Consider the following 25,836-nt stretch of genomic DNA (forward strand, 5'->3'; position numbering starts at 1 on the left):
CCCCAAAAATGTGATTTTTGGACCCCAAATATGAGGATTTAGACCCCAAAAAAATGGTTTTGGGCCCAAAAAAAGAGGGTTTAGGCCCCAAAAATGCGTGTTTGGGCCAAAAAATTAGGATTTCAAACCCCAAAATGTGGGTTTGGGCCAAAAAATGTGGGTTTAGGCCCCAAAAATGTCATTTCAGAACCAAAAATGAGGATTTAGGCCCCAAAAATGGGTTTCCGGGTGCAAAAATGAGGATTTTGACCCCAAAAATGTGGGTTTGGGCCCCAAAAATGAGGGTGTAGACCCAAAAAATGAGGGTTTAGGCCCCCAAAATCGGTGCTTGGGCAAAAAAAAATGACTGTTTAGACAAAAAGATGTCATTTTGGGCCAAAAAAATGAGGGTTTAGACCTAGAAAAGGGCGTTTTCGACCCAAAAATGAGGTTTTGGGCCCTAAAAATGTGGTTTCAGACCCTAAAACTGAGAATTTGGACCTAAATATTAGGTTTTGGGGCCTAAAAATGGGGGTTTGGACCCCAGAAAATGTGGTTTCGGGCCCAAAAATGACCATAAAAATGAGGGTTTTGGCCCAAAAAAGCAGGGTTTGCACCGTAAAAACCAGATTTTTGACCCAAAAATGAGGGTTTTGACCCTAAAAATGTGGGTTTTGACCCAAAAATGAGGGTTTGGGCCCAAAAAAGCAGCATATGTACCCTAAAAAAGAGATTTTTGACCCAAAAATGAGGGTGTGGACCCAAAAATGAGGTTTTTGACCCAGTGAAGCAGGGTTCAGACACAAAAAATCAGAGTGTTGACCCAAAAATGAGTTTGGACCCTAAAAAACAGATTTTTGATCCAAATATGAGGGCTTGGAGCCTAAAAATGAGGTTTTTGACCCAAAAAAAGCAGGGTTCAGACCCTAAAAACCAGATTTTGGACCCAAAAATCAGGGTTTGGAACCAAAAACTGAGATTTTTGACACAAAAATGAGGTTTTAGACCCTAAAAACGAAGTTTTTGACCCAAAAAAGCAGGGTTTGGAACCCAAAAATGAGGTTTTGGGCCCAAAAATGAGGGTTTGGACCCTCAAAACCAGCTCCAGGCAGGGCCCTGGATCTCCTCAGGAGGCCACCGGTGGTGGGGACCTCGTTGGGCTTGGGGCACCAGTGACGATGACCACGGTGAGTCCTGGAGGGCACCAATGGATATATCCTAGGACCATTTGCAGCAGCCCTCGATAACCTCCATCTTCGTATGTGGGAGCCCTCCTGATCTTTTGTTGAAGAGACTCATACTTCAGCAAACTTACCCATTCACAAAGCAGCAGAAATGGCTTCTGCAGCTCTAGCTGCGCTGATGACTGCAATTGAGAATTGTCTTTACATGTCCAAACGCTTTCTGGTTTCTGCTTTTCTAAGTTGATTTCAATACAAATTCAACACAGGATGTCAGCGTCCTGCTTGTTGAGCTTCCTCTATTATCGCCCACAACATGACCCAGCAGATGGCAGAAAGCTGAATGTTATCTTCATTTGCTCTAGAATTCACCCATGCCAGCTGCAACTCAGACCCTGAAAAGGGCCTTCAGTCCGACAGGAAGTAATTTCAAATTTTATTAGCTCTCCAGAACATACTGCAGACATTTTTCCTTTCCTTGGCCTTTCAGGGATGAAGCTGAGCTCCTGGCTTTTATGCAAGGATGTTATTTTCTTATACATAAACAAGCAATGCCCAGTAAAGCGAGGGAACGAATCAAAAGTTCTCAAGCTGAGCCATTTTAATTCTTGGGTGAGTAGTCCAGCCTACAGCAAAGGACCTTCACTGAGCCAGATTTTGAATGGAGAAAGACCGTTTCACTTGACCTCACCGTACTCCAGCACCCAATCACGAGGAGCAAGCACACTAAGAGCACTCAGTTGCTTTCATTTTAGCATAAAATGTCAGCAAATTTCTACAAGAGAAGAGAGACCTACAAATTCTCTGAAAAACAGTGAGGGCCAGGGCCAGGAAAGGGAGAAAGAAAATGGAAATTCCTCTTCAGTTTTAATTTTAACTCCCACAACGGCACATAAATCTACTGACGATTTCGTGTCCTCTTCCTTTGCATCGTGGAGGATGCTGTAAGCAGGGGACAAAAAGGCAGCATTCAGTACATTACACACTGCAAACTGAAACCACAGTAAAAACAAAAGTGACTTTACTGAACAAACGGAAGTCCCTGTGCCATCCTTTTAGTTTATGATAGCTCCCAGTGAGAGGCCTCAAGACCGCAAAAGTCAGGTTCCGATTGTTCTGGGTTTTTTCAAACAAGATAGGTATTTAAGTATGCGACGAGTCTGCAACTTGACCATGGAAATACAATTTCAATAAACAGACGTTCATCAATTATATTAAAAACCAAACCTTCAAAACAGATACAGACCTCCAGGAAAAACGTTTATTCAACTGATTTACAGAGTAAGCCAATTAAGGCAAAATATATTACTTGGAAATAGACAGGCTTTCACTGGGTACAAATATGAGCTGGCTTAACAGGATATTGTGTATAAAAATGTCCTTTGAAAGCACCTAAGAAAGGTAAAGGCAGAGCAGTATCACCTGAAAAACTGCTTCTTTAAGGCAAACAAAAAGCATTTGTTTATACTTCATTTCTTAAGAAAAGTATTATTACCAAAATTTTTTCTTCACAATCACTTCTGTATTTCTCAACAAAGATTTAAGATTGTGTGTCGACAGAGGGCATTTATAGCCACCAAAAATACTAGACACCACTGAAGACTGACACAAGAAACAGTGAGCTCATGACATCAAAACAGCATTTTAAGACTTTAAAATGTTTGGAAAACACAGGAAAGCAAAGGAAGTGATACATATCTCACTATTTCCCACATCAAATTGCTGACGACCATAACCTGACAGAAGAAATTACGTAATTCCATTTAAGTATGACGTTTGGAAGCACTGGAGTAAATGATGTTCTTGAGACTGCTGAGGTAATTTCATGCTTGTGTGGTACCTGATCCAAAACCCACTGAAGCAACCTGAACTCTGTCTAGTGTTTTAATCAGACCTGAATTTCATTACCATCACATAAAAAGAAAAAAGATGCAGCACGGAGAAACAAGATCTCAAATCTATTTAGCAATGACTAACGGGGCATGGATTTGTGTTCTTCTTCAGCAGCTCACTGTTAGGTGTAGTAAGAACTACTCACCATCACTCCTCAGAACTTCCACGCAGACACCAAACCTACGAGGTCTTAACTACCACCTAAGCACAGGCCCCAGGAAAACACCTAACGCAGATGGCGGTCTCTCTGGATTGTAATGCATATGTAATGTACATCTTAGGCTGCCAACATGTTTAGATTACTAATATAATAGAAATAGCTAAGCAATGATCCCCATGTTTCAAAAAGTATACGAACTACAATACTTCAGCCAATGCCCGGCAAGGCGTCAGGCGTGTTCCACTGCATAAACTGCAATGCTGTTTGTCCCAAAAGCGCTTGTTCTGATTTCCTGTTTCGTGAATCATTCCGGAAATCATATGGGAGTTAAAAACTGCAACTGCTCATTTCCACTATGGGAAATTACCTTCGTTTCTAAAAAGGTACAAGACAGCTGACAGTTTGATTACAAATCTGTGCTATATCCACCGAGAATTAGAGTATGTAGCTTTCGCCTCAAGGCCAGTATTGGCTGGTGTCACGGATCGGCCTTCTCTCACACGGCCCTGGGCGGTAAGTGCTGTTTGTACATTCCCGCCAGAGCCTTCGCCGCGCTGTAGATCATCTGCCGGCGGGACATGCCGGTGAATACCACGTGCCAGTCAGTCCTGTTGACGTTCAGCACGCTCTTCTCGAGCACCTCGCCCACGGTCACCAGCAGTCCTGACCATCTCAGACTGTAGTCCTGAGGAGTGAGACTCTTCGCCTGTAACATTTTGAGAAGTGAATATTGACAGAGTTTGAAACGAGTAGTTTTATTTCTGTCTTCAGCATTACCAACCCTTGTCAGTAACCATTCTTACACCAATCGCACCACACAGCAAACTGAAGGGTACCAGGACTCAAACTTCAGGCTGCCCCATAATTTGCCTAGCCTGTTATACTCCTTGGATTTGTATGTATGATGATCCAAGTGACATCTGAACAGCATGAACATGAAATATGATTCTTAGGAGCATAAAGACATTCTGCCATGACTAGGAAGTCATTTTCTCTTTTAAAGTAGTCAGCAGATGGAATCAGTAATGATGCGTATTTATACAATGACTCTTACCCTCCAAAGGTTTTAAAAATGGTTGAAAAGTCCCTCTGAAGCAGGCAAGCAGCCAAACACAAGAAGAGAGCCGAGCCTGTCAGAAATGGAGGACTGCACTCTTTGCACCAGAGCACAGACGGATCACACGCTGTGATTCTTTGAAGCGGGACACAGAAGGGAAACAGGGGGGCAGGCATCACTGCGTTTACCTGATCTGACGGTCGTCCTGGACAACCACCTGTGGCTGCTGCCACACACAGTACAGGGCAGAAGGCTTTTGTCCTCAGTAACACTGTGCTTGGTCTTACCCATCTCTCCACAGCACTGCACATTGGGCCCAATTATTCATACACATTTTGACAAACACTCAAGTTAGTCTTTTTTCAGTGCATGTACAGCAGACCAGAGTCCACCTGCGTGTTCCAGCCTTCCTAAAACTACTGCCTTGCAACAATAAGCATATATGAGTTTGTTAGAATATGCAGTCTGCTCCAATATTGAAATAACGTGTTATTATCAAGAGGGTACACATAGAAGGCAGATTTCTTAAGCAAATGAACAGGAAAGTTTCCCTGTTAGCCAGAACACATTGGCAGCAAGCAGTAAACACGAGTGCATCTAGTTGTAAGCAGGGACTGAATATCTGATTATGATATGCCTCTCCATTCTGATCCACTATTGCATGTGACTTTATAAATCAATTATTTGGTATTTTTACCGCCAAAAAGCATTAAACTTCAAATAAAACAAAAAAACCAACCTTGCAGTAGTTTCCTATCATGGTTGAAATTTCTGTCTCAGCAAAAACCAATATGATAGCTGGTCTCATAATAGAAAACAGTTCTCAAAACCAGCCCTCAAACCCACCTTTTTACCTCCTCAAATCAAGTTATTAGAATTATGAACAGCCGCGAGTTTCACATTGTGTCCTCTGAAAACTCTATGCAATTAGTAAAGACATTAACAAAAGAGCATCTATTCTATACAGACAGTTTTACCGCTGTTTCCACTGCACAGAACAATAAAACACATAGCCAGCAAGAACTGAGGAATGTTTTAATGTTGCCTCTATTAAATATTTTGTACTGTGAATAGCAAATAACATTGCCTGTCCAGTTAAGCTCTCAGTTAAGCTATCAAATATAGTTTTAAAACAACAAAACAGAGAATATTCTGTGAAACAAAAATTGAAGATACCTATTGTTTTGGACACTTTTAAAAAATCACTTAGTTGGAATCAATGCTCCATACAGAATGTGACAATTGTTTAAGTAGCGACTTCACATTGCTGTGCCTGTTTTCACAGCATCACAGAACAGTATGGGTTGGAAGGCATCTTTAAAGATCATCTAGTTAATGAAGCTGTATCTGCTTAATTAACATTTTTCTCCCATACCTTCGTGTCTTTCTCCTCTCTTTTGGAAAAGCATTCTGGAAAACTGAGAGAGACAGAGGAATATTTCTCCTTTGCAACTCATCAGCTTTTCAAAGTTGTAAGAACTCTGAAAAATAAGAACTAAAACCAATCCCACAAATGTTCACTCCGTTGGAATTAGCATTACCAAAAAAAAACAAAATAAAAAAATTAAACAGTTACTATCTGTTTTCTCAAAATAACCTCCTAAGGATCACACCGTAAACAGTTTTGTTTTGAAATTCTTCACGGAAACATTTATTTCAAAAGAATTTTCAGACCAGAGTTAACTAATGTATGACTCCTATCTGCTGTCAGCCAACATGCAGTGACTGAGTTTGGAGAAATTCCCAGTGCGTGCCCAAGAAAATGCAAACAATCTCATAAAAAACTTCTACTGGTGGTATTTTAGAACTGTAGGCTACTGCATTATTTTCAATGGGATGAATCATTATATTTCCAAGATTTAAATCTCTCCATTTCAGAGATTTTACATCCTTGTCAGACTAGCATGGTCAGAAGAGGAAATCGGTCTTGCCTTTTAAGTCTACATGTTCACGGTGGAATTAAGGCCAAGCACAGATCTAAAGAAGGTGTATCCTCTATTTATTTATTAGGGATGAGTTTTCAGAATACTAACCAGTACAGTATACTGCCTGCTGGTAAATAACAACATAAATACCAAGGCTTTATGAGCTCTATTAAAAATTGAGTGGCAAGATATCAATTTACAAATTTGTGCCTAAATGAAATGTAAGCTACTTCACTGGATTGCTAACATGTACACATGCGCACACAAGACACTTCACTACTGCACAGTTTTGTCAGCATTAGATGAAACTCCGATAGGTATGTGAAGTAAGCTGAGCAAAAGAAACCAAGCCTTCAGATGGATAAGAGTGCTTACTGCACCTGCCTGGTGCAGTTACTCAGTGCATTACTTATGCTGCAAACACCTCCTTCTGCGCCTGAGGGAGAATGAGCATCCTTACTTTATCAATGTGAAGATTCATGAGGGTTAATTTGAGTCACTGAACCAGACTGATGGTAATATTTCAGTGATTAAAGCTGTATTTCCTTTTTGATTGAGTACTTTGTGCTTAATTTCTTCTTGGTTAATATTTCCCCTTGGTTAATTTCTTCTTGGGGTATTTCTTCTCCACTAATAGAAAAGTAAAACTACTGCTTCCAGCTACCATGTATTGCAGAATGACACTCTTGATCAAGAACTGCTTTGCCATGAATGTCTAAAGATTTTTAGGTAATACACAAACATGATTCAAAAACAGTTTTTATCCTAATTTCATACATTAAAACATTCAAGTGGAGCAACTGTCAGCAAGAACTGCCATCATAAATGAAATTAAAACTTAAGTCTTATGTCTCAGCTGTTAATCCAGTGTTTGTAAGAAAACTGAAACCTCACCTGCTGAACGTACTGCAAAGGCACTGGTGTTGCTTGGGTAAAAGCTTCCAGATGGATTCCATGAATTGGATCCTCAATAATAAGACATCCAATGTCAAACCACCTGCAAGAACATGCAACTCAAGCTTTACTTACGAGTACTGAGTATCACTCTGTTGAAAAACATGTTAGCAGTCAAATTATGACCATTTTCAAGGGTAAAAACTTTGAAATGGTAGCAGTTGAATTATGACCATTTGTCTGACAGGTAAAATACACATAAGGGAGTTTGCAACTTTTTCTGCAAATAGTATTCAGGACACGCAACTGGAAGGGGAAGTAATGTCCTTCAGCTGTCTGATGGACAACCGAGAAGTCCAGCTGTGAGCACTGACCGATCTGTTCAAGTGTCAGATGCAGAGCTCTTATTATTGGTGGGTGGTTACTTGGAAACTCCTCTTCTCTGGATGTGTGCAAGTATGGTAAACTATCAGCAAAACACTGACTGCATCCCCTATATCAAAACTGTAACACCCCCACGCTCACTTCAGAATAATAATTCATCAATTACTAGCACCATGACCTATGATTTAATTGCAGAAAAAAAACAAGGGCAAAAAATAGTTCAAACTTTTTTTTGTACCACCATGCAAGGAAGCTTTCAATGTTACCCACTGAATAAAAGTTAAAGCATGTATTAAGTTATTCTTCATTTCTACTGCAACTAATTTTGAAGCTCAAGACATTCTTGGGGCCTGTATTGTGTGGACAGAAGAGCTAACACTCCTTTCACCAACACTGCAGTCCTGGGTGAGCTCTTTCATGTCGAGTACATCAAGCAACACTTTCAGATTTAGGAATGAGTAAATTCAGAGGACGAGAATAGTGATTATTTTGTAACAGAGATCTCATTGTCATATTTACTCCTTTGTGGAAACACAATAAAACATCTAAATCGGACTAGATGGAATAAATACCAACCAAAAATTAAAACACTTCCTAGCTCTATTTACTTTAGAAAATTCCCTATCCAACTTTCACTAAGGATATTAAGTGTACCTTTAAAAATGGAGAAGGAACAGAGTATGTGTCAAAAAAAAAAAAATCTAAACCCATCACATGAACAGAAATGCAAACATTAGAAAAAAAAATGTTAAGAAAAACACAGCATTGTCCTTAATGTTTTGGAAATTAATTATAAAGCTACCTCAAGAACTGTCTGTCAAAAAGCATATAATGAAAACACATTGTAATAGATTTGAAAACACCACTGTTGTGTCGGTGCAGTGCAAATTAAACATAGTAAGTACACTCTAGATGAAAGGAAAATGGGCAATATATTATCTGATAAAATCATATTACTGCAAATGTCAGAACACCTCCCATTATACTTTGTGAACTGAATACAATTTCAAAGAAAGAGAGAGCGCACACATAAGAGTGAGCAAATTGCTAGCCAAATTCCAACTCATAGAGCTCCATAATTTTGTCTGGTCAGTATAACTTCACTGTGTTTTTACATGCTCTCTCTACATATTTGATACATTGACAATCTTGGAACAACCTGACAAGGATTCTGTACATTACAGTCTCAATATGTATGGACAAATAGCTGAACATCATCACCGAAATCAAATCTGGCAAAGCAGTACTGAAGACAGATTCTATCCCCTCTTCCGCTCAGAGTGACACTGCCTGCAACTTCTTATAGGCCCCTTGGAGTCAACAAACAATACTCCTTTTCTTTTTTTTTCCCCCTCCCAGGAATATATTTAAAGTTCTCACTTGTCAGGAAGCAATTCCTCAATGAAGTTTTCTACTGATACAGCAGGCTGCTTTTCATGTATTACTCCTGTCCGACGCAAGCTGTCTATCCTTTCTTGGGCTCCCTAAATGGTAACATCAGCTGTCAGACAACATTCTCTTCGAACCACAACATAGTACAATCATTATACATCAATGCGAAAAGAATCCTAGAACATACTTTTGCAGTTAAACAAAAAATATGACAGATTTTGAAAAGTTACTCTTATTTCAATGTTAGAAAAACCAAAAAAAACAAAACTAATGAAAAGTCATAACAGAACCCCAAACAGTAATACAAAGCTATGATAAAATGAACTGAGTATTTTTAGTTCGTTATTTTTCCATGAAAAAGATCAAGATTAGCACGCAAAGAATCCCTAACCTGTAACTGTGCCAAGCTTCGCTATCGTATAAGCATCAGTATATATTCCAGTTATTCACACTGACATTTTCACAGCTTAAGATTTGTCAGGTTTGGATCCTTTAAGAACTTTGGACCAAGTTTGTGACACCAAGTGAGAGAATCTCTTTGTTGTGGTACCTATCCAACTAAGATGTAGGAATCTTTGGCTCCAAACCTGTTATCACTCTGAAGCTGTAATAGAAATATTTGTTTTCAGGGTTTTTAGTTATTGGTCAAGGAGATGGCTGCACCTAGATACTCCACATGAACACGTACATTTTTAAAACCTGGTGAAATTGCTAACCCTTTCTCTGGGCCAGTACAGCTGCCTGTAAGGGTGCACAGTGAATTCCTACTTTTTAAACATAACATAGATCTCTTCAGGAAGATCCCTGACAAGTGTTGGTCAAACTGTCTCTGATCTACAGAATCAGCTGGGAGACAACTCAGTCTCAAAGAGTGTTTTTTAATTTCTAACACTCCCAGCATGGTGCGCTAGTAGCAGACTGAGAAGAAATGCCTGATACACTTGAAACTACAGTAATGCCACACTGTATGTTAGATGCAACGGCAACCAATGACAGTATAACAAAACTGACATAAATATTCTTCATTTGCTGTGAATGTGTTTGCAAAAATACCCAAAATCTATTTCAACAAGCAGCTTTAAACCGATCTAATGATCCAGATGGCAATTTTTTTTTTTAAAAAGGGAATGTTTACCTGTTTACCTGTTCCACAAACTGACCTCCACTTTATGCAAAATCAGCTCTGCTGGGTCAGTGTTACTACACTTTCTCATTGCATTGGAGGTACTTTAGTACTGTTACACATCAACTCACTTTTAAACCTGCAGCATAGCCCACAGGCTGGGGTGCGATGTTAGACTGTGCAGCCTCTCCAGTAACAACCGCCATTCCAAAGACTTCTTGAAAGGCATCTCGAATTGCTGCAACTTTTACCTCCTTATCAGAAGTAACCACTATGTCCAGTTCTCCCCCAGTTTCTGTAAAATACATACATATATACATATATGCATGTTTTTTTCCTCATTGGCATTATAAGCTAGTTCAAACACATTCTACATCTTAAGAGTATGCTTCAGCTGGTTGTCTTTTTCTCACACGCTGCACAAAATTCTTTCATGAAGCACAATAAAGTTAGCAAGTAAAAGTTAGGTGAATAGCTAAGTGATTCGTGGATGAAAGACAGACAACAGGAACCGATGGTTGCTCAGGAACTGAAAAAAAGCATACCGCTCATTTTAGATGACAATTCACGGATTTAGGAGAGTAACTCAGACATCCATTTCTAAGGGTGTTCTGGGAAGTGGTACGGAGCGTTGGTGTGGAACACAAACTCTTCCTTATGAATGGGACAACAAGAACACAGATGCAGTTCGTAAAACCCAGTGAACAGCTGTCAAATTACATAAGCTTTAAAAGAAAGGCTCACATTACTTTCCCATTGTCCTTTGACTGTGAATTTCAGCGTCCTTTTATTGCCTGTCTGCCTCCCTACAGCTTTATCCTGCATTTAGATACCGGAACCAAAAAGTTCCAAGTATTCATGAATGATTTCCACGTGGCAGTATCTCCATAAAGAAGGACAAGCTTTCACTAAGCTTTTTTAGAATAAAACAAAACAGTTCATGAATTAAAAGAAATCTAAAACTACCAAAAAAGACTGATGAGCTTAATTATGCCTCACACCTGTCTTTATCACAGCTGGATCATTTTTATTATCAAACTTCATCTATGCAAAAACATCTCGTAAAACTTGTCCCTGCTGTGACAAGCCTTCTTAAGAACACGTTAAAGTTTTTTCAAGCATGGAATATGACATCAGAGAACGCTGCTTAAGTAAACTGCATCAGCAAGTGCAAAGTACGAATTAATGGACAACACGTCTACAAGCAGGCACTAAAAGTAATAGGTATTAACATGCCTCTTGTCATCCTTAGTCCAATGGCAGTGGATGATGAAGGAGTACAAGGAGAAGGGACTACAGAAGTCACCAGATCTACTGTCATTTACCACAGAGCATCTCCTGTCTCTTCTGCTGACACAGAAATTTTGGTTTGTTTTGTTTATAACTTCTTCTTTCCCTTCTTCCACTCCTTGCTAGGAACTTCATAAAAGGTTTTCAGACTAGGTACGAAGTGTGGGGAGAATTTCTTCTCCTTCCTATTAATTTTCAAACTGTAACTGAAATGCTAGGCTTTTCCTTCCATGCTCAATGCTCAGCAACACTTCCGATTTCACTAGACCATTGTAGAATTTTAACATTCCTATTGATTCAGGAACTGCTTCAAGTTTGCCAGATTTCCTAAAAGTCACGTAAATAATATCAGGCTAAAAAAGCGGAACAGCTGAAAGTCAGAAGCAAGCCTCGAAAGCTATGTAAATACCTCTGTCTTTTGCCTAGCTTTTGGCTTATTTTAACTATCATGTGCTAGCTTACACAGTAGTACTTAAGCACGTGATCCAACGGAACACGTACAGTGTGTTTTAAACTCAACTCCATTAGGCTTAGAGACACAACAGGAGAAAACAGTGTGTAACACAGGGATTATAGACGAGGTCTCTTAATTGTTTTTGTTTCTTTATAACTTCTTCATCATTCACAATATGAATTAAAAGGTATACCTGTGCCACTACCTGAACTACAGCAGAATATAAAAGTCAAAAGAACCTCAAGACACACATAAAAAGTCAGCCTCCACAGTGCGAGTTTCACTGGACGATACACTTGAGAAATCAGTACAGTATTGTCACTTTGAATTAATACATTACATATACAAATTGCAAGTGTAAAAGTAGTGTGCTATTATTTCAACCTCTCTAAAACTGACATTCATGGCTTGTCACAAATACTTACTGATATATGGAACCATGCCAGGATCCAGAGTTGTGATCATGGTCTCCACTGAATGTTTGGTTTTATCAAGAACAGACTTCACCATGGGATTCTCAGCTACACCCTGAATTTAAACAAACAGATTGCCATATTATCTTCTGGTTTTTTCCCAAGAAACTCAAAACATTACAGTTAAAAACCAAACAAACTAAACCAAAATATTAAGCTGCTTTGTGTTTTTCTTACCACATTCACACTTTGTAACACCTATTGTATCTTATCCCTCATCACAAACGCTGCAGGATACAATTATGTCAGTGTGTGACTTTTCAGTTATACATAACGTACAAATATCATCTTTGCCATCCTCTTCTGCATTAATGCAGAAACAGTCCCTTCAGTGATGGTGGGCAACACACTCGATCTAGTCCTATTCTGGGACTGGAAGCCCTCAGCATTTAGCAAAGTTGTAGACCCCCAGTGCTAATTGCAGGTATCATCATTCTGGTGAGGTAAAACAGACTATGTGTTTCTGCATCTAGCCGTTGTTAAGATTTGAAAGCTAATTTTTACTTAAAGAGGTTCTAAAGCTTCACCCGATTTAAGAACGTGTGACAGAACCTGTTAGGCATGCATGTCTTCCCGTCACAAACACTGAAATTACCCTAGAACATCTGCATTTGTGTAGTCCTTCCTCTTCTATACAGAGGAAGAGCAAAATAATAGATTCAGGAAACACCACTATCAAAAACAGCCACCTTGCACAGGAGGCCAAAGAAAAGACAGGATTTATAGCAACATACTTCAAAAAAATAAGGTACGTCTTATTATAGTCAGTAAAAAGTGGTAATTCCTCATGAGGGGTGACAGACAAAACCCCATACCTTTATAAACCCCCACAGCCCTCCCGCAGGTGCTCCGCCTTGGGCAGTAGATACTCTGGGATCTTCACGCTCCTCAGGAAAAGTGATTGCAGAACCAGCTCCAGGAGCCAAAGGTGATGAGAAAGCTGCCTGTTGAGTAATAGGATCTGCCAAAACACCTCGTAAGAGGGAAGAACAAAACACAAGTGTTGATTTATTTCACCGCATTTAATTTTTTATACTCCAGCAACATGCAATTGTTTAACAGGAAAATGAGCAGGAAGAATAGAATAATACCGGGCTGGTTCACTTCGTTTGTTGAAGGAGCCAGAACAATTCTGCTTGTTGAAGCTTAGCAGATACAACTACAGTAAATGAGTTCAACAACATCTGGTAATAGAACTGAGACTGCCTACACATTATGTGTAAATTAAACAATTATTTTTTTCTTAGCAGGTTAGTGGTGCTTTTTATTGTATTCAAATTTTCGTAAGCCCTCAGCAGAGGAAAAAGAGGAATGGGTGTTCCTCTCTGAACAAAGATTTAAGAATGCTCTCATACATAATAGAAAGGTAGGAAACTTTCAAACCCTGAATGATGGAAATTACTAGCAATAGAAAAAGGAGCAACCAAATTAATAGCTTTACATATTTTAAAGTAAAGCAAAAGAAACTCAAACAGTAGAAAATGTAAGCATGAGCCTTTGCCCCACTGGCCAAGCCTGTTGTAAGAGATTAACCAAGAACTGCCTTAATTGAGAATTATTTCTATTTTGTACTGCACAACTGATACGTCTTTTTAGACATTTTCCTAATACAGACTACTTAAAAGAGATATCAGCAACAACAGTAAAAGCCTGGCCCCACTGCAGTTGAAGAGCCAAGTTTCCATTACACTAGCAGAAAATGACATCAGTCCAGCAACTACGGCAACTGCTTCCACAGAAGGTATGTATTTTTAGCTGTCCTAATGCAATTTAGTGGCTGGAAACAACGAAACAGAAGCTGGTGTCATGTGATGGACAGCTTGTTGCAGATAGCTTTTCAGAACAAAAACCTGAAAATTATGAGGTTACAGCCTGAGATATCATATCACATTATTCTGTGGAAATATAATGGCTGAAGCTGACCCTGATCTAAACAAAAGATGTGTATGTATGTTCAGCTGTGCTTTCCTGTGCAAGTTAATGAGAAATAAAACTTTGAAAGACTTATCTGTGAACCTGAATGCTAGCAGAATTCTACCAAAGACGACTGTATTTGAAGGGCTACTCTCCCTTCTTCTGAGTGCAACTACACTAACTAGGTGTACCCGGAATAATAATGATGCTGAACCTGCAGGACTCTTGCAGAGTGGTGGAAAAAGCCACCCAGGAACTCCCTCATCCTGTCTCGCAAATACGAAAGCAAATAAACAAAAAGTTACCTGTGACCGGAGGTGCAGAAAATGACGGCATCAGCGGGCTCTGTGGTGCTCGACCAGCGTGACCTCTGGTTATGTCATAGGTTGAAGACATGGAGAACCCTGAAATGGGGGGACCAGTGGGAGGTGCAGGAAGACCAGGGCCAGTGGCTGAGCTTAACGGAAGAGGTGTAGAGAAGTGGGGCATGGAGGTACTGAAAGCTGAAGGGGCAGCTGGAGGTGGGGCAGGTGTCAGAGGTGGTGCAGTAGTAGAAACTGTTGCAGGAGGCACAGGTGGAAGAGGAGCCGAAGTCATCATAGGAGGAGGAAGCGGAGACACTCCAGCTGGCAAGGGTGGTGAGTATGCAGGAGAAGATGACATGCTCGGTGTAGCAAGGGGACTGGACAAAGCTAGGAAAAAAGAGAAAAGGGAATTTTAGAAACACTGAGCCTTAATCTCAGAGACTCAGGTATGTAATTGTTCACATATTTTACGAGTAAGTTCTGGCCTGGTCTGCTTTTCGCCCTTCAAAGTTAATTTTAATTCTGCTGGAGTGTGCATACACCAGCCGCACTCAATTTTTGGTGACAGTATCTTGTAATGCACATCTCTTTCTTGCATGACCGTATTTGTCATAAGCTTAAAAAGACGAGTCGACACTCGACTACTGAATTTACAGCAGCTGACGTCTGCCTCAGAAATTTCTAGCTAGCACTGTTCGGTCTGATCGATTGCTTACCCAAGAGGAGTAATGATGATTCAGGAAGTGCCCATCTTTAAGATTAAAACATGCACTCATAGTATCTGGGAGGGAGGGAATTGCTTCAGAGGTATGGTTCTACGAGATGAGCTGAGCACTAGGCAGTTCTCTCTGCCCTGGCATCCAGCCTCCTCATCTCTCTGTGTTCTCCATTTCAGTCTGGCCCTCAGCTGACCCTCAGATAAGCCAATTTTGCTCTCTAAGTTCAGCCAGAAAAATAAGTCAGATAAACAGAAATTACCATTTTTGATAGCAGTAAGCTGTTGAATCAGCTCAAGCATCCCACTGTCCTCAGCCTAAACATCACTGATAGTCAAATGATACGCCAAGCTGCACTAATGCAGCAGTCTCCAAACATTATCACACGTACCTATCAGTAAAATATTTCTGAGCAAATTTATTTACATATAAATTATTTACATGTACCACTGTACCAGTATATCATGCATATTATAAAGCATACACAATAGAAACTTTAAAAGGATGAGATCAAGATGAATAACAAAATTTAAATACAACTTTTTATTTATGAACAGTACAAAAACTTTTCTGCTCCCACTGGTAATTGTTTATTATACTAATACAATGATATAGTATGTTAATAATGGTTAGCATACTATGTAATACAATCATTAACGACAATTTTTTAGTTTGAGCAATGTAACTGAAGAAGCCTCATTATTTTTTAATGAAGTTCTAACGCTTTTTTTCCTGCACTCCAATGGATTGCCTTGCACACCCCCTGGGGTAAGGGCACCCCGCTTTGGAGTCCACTGCACTAGTGTGACTGAAGATAAAAATACCAGATGTGTCATAAAATTAAATATTCGGTATTCAGAATATAGTGTTCAGATTCTTGAAAAATTTCTTGAAAAATCAGGTAAGAGCTGTGCTTACCACCCACAATACTAAAAACCAAGTGATTATCCAGGCTTACCACTATCTCCTATAAGACTGTAAATTTGTTTTTAACTCCCTTCTACACTGCTCATTTAGCCGCGCACTGTAGTCGAAGGTATTATTTCCCTGGCCCCACATCCTTAAAAAACAGAAGTGCATCCACATGACTCCATAAAAAAGTATCAACGATAAAAAAATGTTTAAAATATTGTGTGTCACATGCATGTCAGATAAGCAGTCTTCCAGAAACAATTTAAATTCTTCCAGTTAGCCTGGAGAAGAACACTGTGATTATGCTGACTGCAACATTTTTGGGTTAATGGCTGTGTTTGAGAAGAGATGAACGAACACAGCCAAGCTGCTGAGGAAGTTTCTGTACCTAATGAGACAGGCGTGGCAGCGGCGGCCCCTGTGCTGCTAGGTGGGGGTGTGCCAGGCGGAGTCGCCTCTATTCCGCTCTCTTCCATCATTTTCCTTCTGCTGTGAAAAGCTGTGAGGAAAAAAACAAAATGTTTATCATGAGAAACAACGGAAAAGGTTTTACATTAGAACGTAAAGGCCACAACACAGTTATTCACATTCCCGAACAGAGCAGGTCATTCAAACGCCAACTTCAGGAAAAAGAAAAAAACTGACTGATCTCCAACGTGTAATTATCCGGCATGTCTCATTTCTCTCTTCTCTCCCCTTCACTTTCAGCACTGTGACAACACCTCTAGCTCCAGGCCTCTTCCTAAAAATCTCACCCTGCGCGCCCAGTTACTGCTTCCATTATCTACTGGCGCTGTTTTGATGAGTAAGAGCAGAGCAGTCATTACACGTGGCAAAACCCATATCCTGCTGCAAGAAAAACGACTACGGGGTAGTATTTTGCTGCACTACTGAGCTGCATTAACTCCAATAATTCCTGTAAAACCCGAATACCGCACTGCTCTGATGGTATGACCAGGACTGAGAGTAACTGAGAACTCTGGCTGTCATTCTGAAGGCCAGGTTAGGTTAGGGGTGTCTTTTAACATCTTTGAGTAAACCTTTAAAATACACTACTTCTTGAAAAGCAAAGCTACATGCTTATTTAAAAATCTTAAACTAATGTAAAAGGGCTTAGAGGAACAAAAGGAGCGGGGAAAAATCAAGACTTTCATGGACACCCGGAGGTTTCTGTTCTTCGGTGCAGAGGCGGTTCACAAGAAAGCCCTGCTTCCTCCCAATACTAGTAAACCGGGCAGCAATGATTTGAACCGCTCCCTGAGGCAACAGGTCTTAAAGAAACTTTAACGAAATAAAAATCCTACATAAAGCAATTGTACGTACGAAAAATGGAGCGACTGAACCATTCAGCACGATATCCATAAACGCCCCAGCGGCCCCCCGCCCGCCGCCCTCACCTCCGGGTGCCGGCGCGCCCGCTCCGCCCGCAGCGCGGCCTACACCGGGTCCGAACGGCGCAGCCCGCCGCCGACCGCAGCTCCCGGCGGCCCCGAGCCGGCCCCGCCCCGTCAACCCCGGCCCGCGCCCTTGCCCCCGCCGTACCCTCGCCGCCGCGCGTCGGGGCGCCCCCCGCCCAGCGCCCTCCTCCGGCGGCTCCCTCCCCGCCTCCAAAATGGCAGCTCCGGGGAGCGGCGCGCCTCCTCTGCCACGCTGGCGGGCGGGGGCGGGGCAAGGCGGGCCGGCGGACTCTGCGGGGGGGGGCGGGCGCCGCCCGGCGGCGGGCGGGGGTCAGTGCGCAGCCCCCGCCGCCGTGTTTGCCGGTCGCTGGGGGACGGAACCGCAGAATTTTAGATTCAGAGTTACAGAACTGAAATTACGAGATGTTCTCCTCCTTTACGCCGTGCCTGTACTTTGGCTACTGGCTTTTTAACGGCTAATCCGAGGCCATAATCCTACTAAAAACGGTAAATGCCTCGCTTTTGGCAACTCGGCTCCCCATCTTTCTGAAGGTTAAAGCCTGAAAGGATTGCCCCGCTTACAGAATTAATTCCTGCATGAACTGACAGTAGCAGGAGTTCAGCAATTCAAAATCAGCCTCGATTTTCCGCAAAGCATCTCATGAACTACTTGCTTTCTGTAAGGGGGGAAACTTAATACATTGCTTGGTGGTCCAGCGCGGGCAAGGACAGCGATTTTTGTATTTCCCATGCCATTTCAAGATCCATCCTAAGCAAATTAAAAATAAAGGAAGAAACTCCGAAACGTTACCCGTCTTTCTTCAGAAACTTTATTACATTAACCTACAGGTACGTGAAGTGAAATAAATGGTAGTGAAGGGTAGGATGATGAACGTCGGTCATCTTTGGAAAACAGATATATTTTCACAACAAAACACTTTTTTGTTACAGCTAAGAAAACAAGCCAGGCATCCTTAATAGGTTTTCTTTAAAAATATATGGCAATTCAATTGTATCAAAGCAAAGTCTCGTGGGCTAAAAAACTGAAGATGGAAGAGTTAGGTTCAGTGCTCTAGCACTAATAAGAGTGTACCGAATGACAAGATTTTCTGTACAGTAATTAATAAACATGCACCCATTTGTTTTTAGTCATTTAAACTACTATATATACAATCTTTAATATAAAGCATTTTTGTCAAAATTAGCTCTATATTCTTCGGTCTGGACTTTAGAGCCTCAGTGTAAGGCTCATTATTTGGACAAATATCTAATAACAAATTCAACTGCATTCACAGTACTTGGAAAATCCAATATATTTTAGATAACACATTCCCCGCTTCCAATTTTATTTTATTCTAACTTCACTTCAACGTTAACTTGATTTTGCAGATTGTCTCAGCAGAAAGTATGAGAACAAAGAAATCTTCTTTCCCCCGTAACCTGCATGCAAATCTCCAGTTAAAATTAATGGGAGTTCCCTGGGTAGATGAAGATAAGGACAAATCTTAACAATGTGTTGTGATTAAAAATCTTTGATACAGTAAAAATTCAGGTTCATCACGCCTCTAAATGACCAGAATTAATAAGCCTACATTATTTGAAACCTAACGTTTACACTCACTACTTACTTTAAAATCAGCTATTAACTCTGTGCAGCACTTTGCACTTACCGAACTGGTAAGCAGTTGCTAGGGGACAGCTATCTCCATTTCAGTGCCATGTTTCTCACTACTGTGATGTGAACGTACAGAGGCGGGGCAACCGCCTTCCATTCCTGTCTGCGGTGAACACAATTCTCTGAGTAGATGGTGTCTGCTAAAATCATGATATTAATTTACTCACTGAGTTCCCAGAACAGTATAGTATGCATGTTCAGAAATATGTCAGATCTCTAAAGAGCACATGGGGAGGTACGAAAAGGGCTACACGACAGTCATGAGGTGTGAGCTGGGGGTGTCTTAACTTGGCAGCAGAGCGTGCTCTGGAGCAAGCCTCCCTAGCTGTACAGGAGACAGCAGGATGGCTAATGCAAGCCCCACGTGCTTTTTGCTTTGGAATGATACACAGCTAGCATTTAACCAGCATGTATTACCCCTGCAGGCAATCCATTTTCTGCATATCTACCAAAGATCATTCACTGAAGTAAATTCACAAGTCATTTACTTGACCTATATGTATTGCGAATCCGGCTCGGATACACGCAGACATGGCTTATGCTCACTACACAGCAGGAGTTTTACCCACATATAGAAAGGCAGACTTTGACAATGTGTATATTTACAATATACACAATAGCCGAAATGACCAGAAATTCATCTGTTTTCATTAATATTTGGCTGAATATATCACTTCAGGATAGGTGACACACTGGAAATTTTCAAACAAATATAATTTATTCAGCTCTTCACTATTTTATATTAAAAAGAACAGTTTATACTATGAAGACTGATTTATCTAGTGGTCTCCAAATTTTATACAGAGTAAGAAAATAAATTTTCGTGAGCTCACAATCGCTAAATACAGCATCTGCTATTCATGGCTTCAGAGAAGAAAGGTTTTATTTTGAAGTCTGTTTCACACAGTACAAACACGTGTACATACCAGTAGCTCTACATGTTATCTATAGGCACACAAAAACAACCAACACTGTGTCTTTCAGAGCGATTAAACGACAACTGGCTTCTGAAATCTTGTAGCTGATTTCTGTACTTGCAAAATCCAAAGGTAGTAAAATTATTTATTCCAAGGATGCACAAGAAATGCCCAGGGAATTGCAGAAGAGCCAGTGCTCACGGCCAGCTAGGACCAAGAGTGCTAGGGGGCCCTTCATGCAGGCACACACATTCTCAGGCCTAGGCACACCCACGACGATGTCTTCGGATGCAGATCTCTCATTTGTCACCACTGCAGTGACAACAAATAAAAGAAAATGGTATTTCCATTTCGGCTCTGGGGTTCCTTCTAAAAAAAATTTCCAAAAGTTCTTCTGTTTTTTCTTGCAGTTGATCCTCAGTTGAATTTAGTATTCCAAAGGCAACTGGTTGTGATTTTCTTAGGAATATATCAAGGCTGTCACAATAGTGGTAATTCTTTGTCTCCGACTGAATTGCGGTCCAGATGTAAAGATCACAACAGCTGCGGCACTCCCTGTGCTAACCCGGAGAGCACATCAAGCAAACTCTTCACCTTCGCATTGCTATACTATACCACAGGTCTCCTGTGCCAAAATGTGACCCCAGCACAGCAGGAAAAGAGGACTAGTGCTTCCCACTGCATGCCGCACGATGCAACCGCCGGTATCCTCTCCCCATCAATCAGGGGTGTACCGACCCTCGGGACAAGCTATTCGCATGAAGCTACAGACCGCCAGCACCGGGTGGAAAAGCCTGCGGGGATTCTGCTAGAAGCACGTTAGCAGGTAGCACCACTGACAGCCGCAGCAGCTGGAAGTGATAGTGCCACGTCATTTCTAGGTTTCTGAAGGTAACTTTCCACTGAAAGAGAATTCCCAGTCTGTATCAACCATTTTGTTTTTAGGCTGATTTGTCTGGCAGACAATTTTGCTTCAACGGATGGATACCTTGGCAAGTTTAATTTCCATCAAATTGCAGTTCACACAGTTCATAACAGACTGTTTTGGAGGGAGAGAAAGGAGCCTTTCGGAAAGATGGTCTCCATCCATATAGTCAACAGAATAAGCCAAACTTTGGAGAGGCACTGTCTTTTTCTTTTCTTCTGCGTTCTTCTTATTATCCCCGACAACAACGCCTTGAGTTTTTTTTTCTCAAATTAATTCATGAAGTTAAACTGTTACGTATTAGCTAACCATCTCTGATAGACATCAGTATGACATGAATTATTGCTTTAATCCTCTCCCTCTGCCCAGAGGTCCCTTTAACCAAACAAAATAAAGGCCAGTTGGCAAAAATGCAAAATAAATGGACACACAGTAGAATATTTTTGCAATTACAAGCTAGATCACTAGAAACACAGACACACGGCGTAAAAATGGAGACACGAGTTAATGAAGAATGGGGGTACAAGTGTCACATTATTAGCAATGCAAAAGACCAGCTTAAGCATGTGGTTCCCTACATCAGCTATAAAAAAAGAAAAGGTGCCTTTTTAGCAAGTATGCACAGAGATTGCTTAGTTATTTTTTTAAAAAATCAGAACACTTTACTACTTTTATCCTATATTACAGTCATTATTACTACCTGTTTATTAAATGTAAACCTTTCCTTGCAGTTAAGATTTACAGCAGTCATCACCTTTGTCCACTCCTTACATAATCAGTCCATGGTGACAAAAATAAACTGATTCAATTTACATATTTTATGAAGTAATTACTGATATGTTATGTATTATTGTGTACGGCAGAAATAGTGGTCAAAACTGCAACATACAGAGCTGAACGGTAGCAAAAGATTTGTCAAAGACTGGTGCTGCACTTGGAGTACCAAGAGATCTTTAGGCATCACACAATATTGACGTATGCAATGCTTTTATCTCCAAAACTATGCAAGTAAGGTACACCTACCACCAACACTGGACAAAAAGCCTGGTGACGGACTTCCCAAACAACTGCAGTATTGTGCTTACTTATCCCCATCAGATTTTGTTTCTTAGTATGTCTTGATTAAAGATCAGAATGAAAGGTAAAATTTGGCAAGGCAGTTTTTCTTCTACACAACTAGTGAATCAGATCACCTGTACAAAGTGGTATTTGGTAAATTGCACTGTCCTGGGAGGATTTCTACTCTGAAACAAGACAAACATGAAGTCTATATTTAGAGTTGCTGAAATGCGATGTTATCAAAACTCATCTGCAAACTAATATTTCTGAGCCAGTATATTACAGTATAAATGCGTTGCATACCTGTTTCTATAAAATTTACTGCCATGAAAAAAGAAATGATCAGGATCCCCAGAGTGTGGCGTTTGTCCATCTGTCACTTGTATGCACGATACAAACCCCATGCTGAGATTCTGTTTAGTGTACAGCAGTTGTCTGCTGGACAGGTTGGGAGCCAAATATGACGGTCAACGAGAGGAAGGGGCGCGACCACGCCACTGTGCCCCTTGAGAGTCCCAATGTGCCACGCATCAGCTTCTGGGGTCATTCACTGCTGACCTCCTTCGTAGAGGACGTGGGGCTATCTCGAACGGGTAGCAAGTCGTAATGACACGGAATATGGCTGTTTTTTGGAAGATCATAAGGATCCTGGCTGAAACGTCTGCTGCTGCTGAATGCTCCCTGGACAACACTCACGGTAGGTTCTGTGACAAAAGAGAGCACACACATTCAACACCAGAAGTGCCAAACAGAAGGCAAACACTGTACTTCATTCCAGTTGGCATTACAAAATATCCTCTCCTTTCTGCTTCCATACAGAGATTCCTTGTCACGCTGAGTCCTGAAATGCAGGCGTGGAAACAAAGGTTGATGTTCAAGTGTTTTGTCTTTGCACCGAGTTACACCCGTGGGCTTGCAGCACAGCCCTGCTGTGAGTATATTTACTGACAGACGCAAGTGGACCAGTGTCCGTTCTTTGTGTGTGGACAAAATACATAAAAGCCCAAACGTGGGGCTTCTAATCAGGATTTTATAAAAGTTCTTAGAAACACAACAGGGATATTGATGGATTTCAGAGGAACCTCTAATTGGGGACAGAATAGGAAAATGGTCTCCTATGACATGTGGCATATGCTTTATTCCAACTCAGAGACCATTAGGTTAACTGCCATTCCAGAAGACCTCAAAGTTCTCTGTAACTGCAGTGACTACAGTAGTGCAGTGGCTACATGGGGCCCACACCAGTGAAATACTGCATCTGCGTGCGAAGATGCTGGCTTTTCTGATCAACAGGGTGAAACGGATCTTTTCTATCCCTCCCATACACTTACTTCAGCTGCGTTCAGTACTTCACAGCCTAATTTAGAGTTGAATGGTATTTCAATAAAATTCTAAGCTTATCTTATGCTGTTGTTCAAAGCAAAGCCTTCAAGCCAGGGAGATTCAGAGGTACCTCTAGATTACAGAACAGAGCTGAAGGTATTTCAAACTCTGTTCTTGTACAGTTCAATGTATCTGGAAAGAATGAGATTGTTGTAACAGCTTTTGAGCAGAAAACAGAATCTGAACGCATCACCATTTTTTTCAGTGGTTTTTCATGTGTTTTGATTAAATTGATTCAACGAAAAAAAAGTCCCATGCTCTTTGTTCTCAGCCTTTAACGTCCAGCAGTAGATTTTGTACTTACCAACTTCATACACGTTCTTACTGGCTGAAGCAGAGCTGGCGATCTCTGCGTACGGGGAGTCCCTGCGTGCCGGTGACTTCATTTCAACATATCCACATTCTGAACTTTTTGGTACCAGAGCTGGTGGGTCTTTTATAGTAGCATACGGGTTCTCAGAACTACTTAATGAGCAATTACTTAAATTGTATTCTGAGTTCTTCACTAGATCTGCAAAAAGAAAAAGATGTTACTCTCGCAAGCATGCTACGTACTATGGAGATTGCTACTGAACAGGGCATTCATTAATTTTCAGTTCTAAAAAGTCACTCATAAATGAATATGTAAATGGAAACCAGTCATAACACTTCAAAAATGTTATACAGCAATGAGTGAAAGCACCTCTACTGCTGCACTCTTTTATGGGCTTGATCTTGCCATCAGCTAATCCCTGTTGCATACTTGACCACCTTCAATTCTGGTTAAAATAGTAGCTAGCAGTTAACATAGATAATGTGTAGAATCAGTTTTTAATAGGCACCTCAGAATACTTTTTGCTTTTCTAAGTGCTGAACTCAGAACACCATTAAAATAACTGATCTGAGACTGTTCCCAGTAGCAACGTCTGGGCAGACGGTGAGGTGACTTCTAGGGACGGCCAGTTCAGTGCCAAGCTCGAGTACGCAGCCACGCTAAAGGACTAACCAGCTTTTCGTACGTTTCTGCAAGGTGCACAGGAGGACTGAAAAGGAAACATCAGGTGGCTTGTCGTTCCAGGATTTAACTGGAGGACAGATAACTGTAGTTTAAGAGAAGATGTTTTTTCTTGCGCTGGGATGAGGTTTTGTGGTGTCCGTGTTACTTTTTGTGTTGTTTTGTGACATGCTGTGTTATTTAAGCTCTAGAGCCGAGACTTTCTCAGCTTGCTCCCGACTCTGAACATCCAGCAAGAGACTGGCCTTGGCGAACCTGTCAGTGGGTTCATAACTTTGCGACTCCTTTAGGATACTTTAAACTGGGCTTCCCCTAATCCTCCAAAACCAGGAAATGTCAGGTACAATAAATCATTCCTTCAGCTTAATTGTCCTGTATTACACACAAGATGAGAAACCAGCTGCTTTTGTCTACATATTTAATTCATTATTCATACAGACTTCGCTACACTTTTTTCATTGTTTGGATATCCAAGCATTCTAGTCACCCTTGGCATGCCTTAATCATACAACAAGAACAGTGACACACACCAGTACGGTCCAGTATAAAGTCTTATAAGAAAACTGCGTAATTTAAAAGATCAAAATATCTACCCTGAATTTCTGAAGCTTTTCATTCCTCACTATGTACTTATATTTTGATATCCTTTCCAAAGTCCTGCAGTGAATGTGATGACGCATTGCAGGCTTGGTCATGCAGTCCCACATTGACCATGCCGGCTGCAAAAGGAATTGGCTCTCTTTTACAGCCTTTCATCAGAGGCAGCACGCGTCCCTACCTGGCCATCCCCCTTCTGCTGTGTCAAACAAAGCCATTTTGTGACTCAAGAATTACAGACATATTTGATGTATGTGACACACAGGGACTTAGAAAGGCCTGCTTTGTTGTTTTTTTAAAAAAAGCCTCCCCTCAAAGAAAAAAAAAAAAACCCAAGCAAAGAAACTTCATGCATTGATTCAGTGTCCAGGAATAATTTAGTCCAAAATTATTTTATGTTGTCTTCACATAGAAACCAAAGATAATTTAGAAGAGTAAACTGAATGTCTACGTAATTTCATCTAAACGCAGGAGAAAATAACCTCACCTTTCAGGGACTTTCCCAGATATCCCCTATCAAGTCCAAAAGCACCTGAGGAAAACGATACAAAAAACCAGAGTAGTTTTAAAATAAAATAAAGTGATTAGATAACAGCTTCTAAAGGTTTGAAAATTTCCTTGCTTTGGGACTAGTTCCCACCTTAGCCAAATAATTCCTGCACAAGCCCTGTGAAACTGCCCAGTAGAGGATCACAGACACATTTGCTTGAACACTTTCAGGGAAGAGGGAAGGTGGCTGAGGTCATGAAGGACCACTGCATTACCTAGTTTGACCTCACACACGTCACGGGCCATTACGTTTCTCTCAGTTGCACTTGAATGAGCCCAGTAGCTGCT

At 40.9% G+C, this 25,836-nt stretch overlaps 2 protein-coding genes across 6 annotated transcripts in view; both read right to left on the reverse strand.

The window, feature by feature from the left end:
- Positions 1-2,385: 2,385 nt before the first annotated feature.
- PRRC1 (proline rich coiled-coil 1) lies at positions 2,386-17,677 on the reverse strand. Of its 4 annotated transcripts, none has more exons than XM_075411476.1 (9): positions 17,595-17,677; positions 16,441-16,551; positions 14,425-14,811; positions 13,021-13,166; positions 12,158-12,260; positions 10,120-10,283; positions 8,854-8,957; positions 7,090-7,192; positions 2,386-3,919 (listed from the first exon to the last, which is right to left on the reverse strand). In XM_075411476.1, exons 2-9 carry the CDS (start codon positions 16,529-16,531, stop codon positions 3,710-3,712), a joined length of 1,308 nt encoding a protein of 435 aa, XP_075267591.1. In that variant the 5' UTR covers positions 16,532-16,551; positions 17,595-17,677; the 3' UTR covers positions 2,386-3,709. The 4 variants fall into 4 exon arrangements, with proteins under 4 accessions (XP_075267591.1, XP_075267589.1, XP_075267590.1 ...); XM_075411474.1 differs by having other exon boundaries at positions 13,021-13,178; XM_075411475.1 differs by lacking the exon at positions 17,595-17,677 and adding an exon at positions 17,450-17,541 and having other exon boundaries at positions 13,021-13,178.
- A 588-nt stretch (positions 17,678-18,265) lies between these two features.
- Positions 18,266-25,836, reverse strand: part of MEGF10 (multiple EGF like domains 10) — a 98,664-nt gene continuing 91,093 nt past the window's right edge. For both annotated transcript variants that reach the window (XM_075411005.1, XM_075411006.1), the window contains exons 23-25: positions 25,487-25,531; positions 23,713-23,919; positions 18,266-22,729 (exon numbers count right to left, since the gene is read on the reverse strand). In XM_075411005.1, the coding sequence (XP_075267120.1) occupies positions 22,569-22,729; positions 23,713-23,919; positions 25,487-25,531 (413 nt within the window). In that variant the 3' untranslated portion in view covers positions 18,266-22,568. The remainder of the gene's footprint in view (positions 22,730-23,712; positions 23,920-25,486; positions 25,532-25,836) is intronic.

Source organism: Opisthocomus hoazin, chromosome Z (assembly GCF_030867145.1).
Source record: "Opisthocomus hoazin isolate bOpiHoa1 chromosome Z, bOpiHoa1.hap1, whole genome shotgun sequence".
Taxonomy (NCBI): Eukaryota; Metazoa; Chordata; class Aves; order Opisthocomiformes; family Opisthocomidae; genus Opisthocomus; species Opisthocomus hoazin.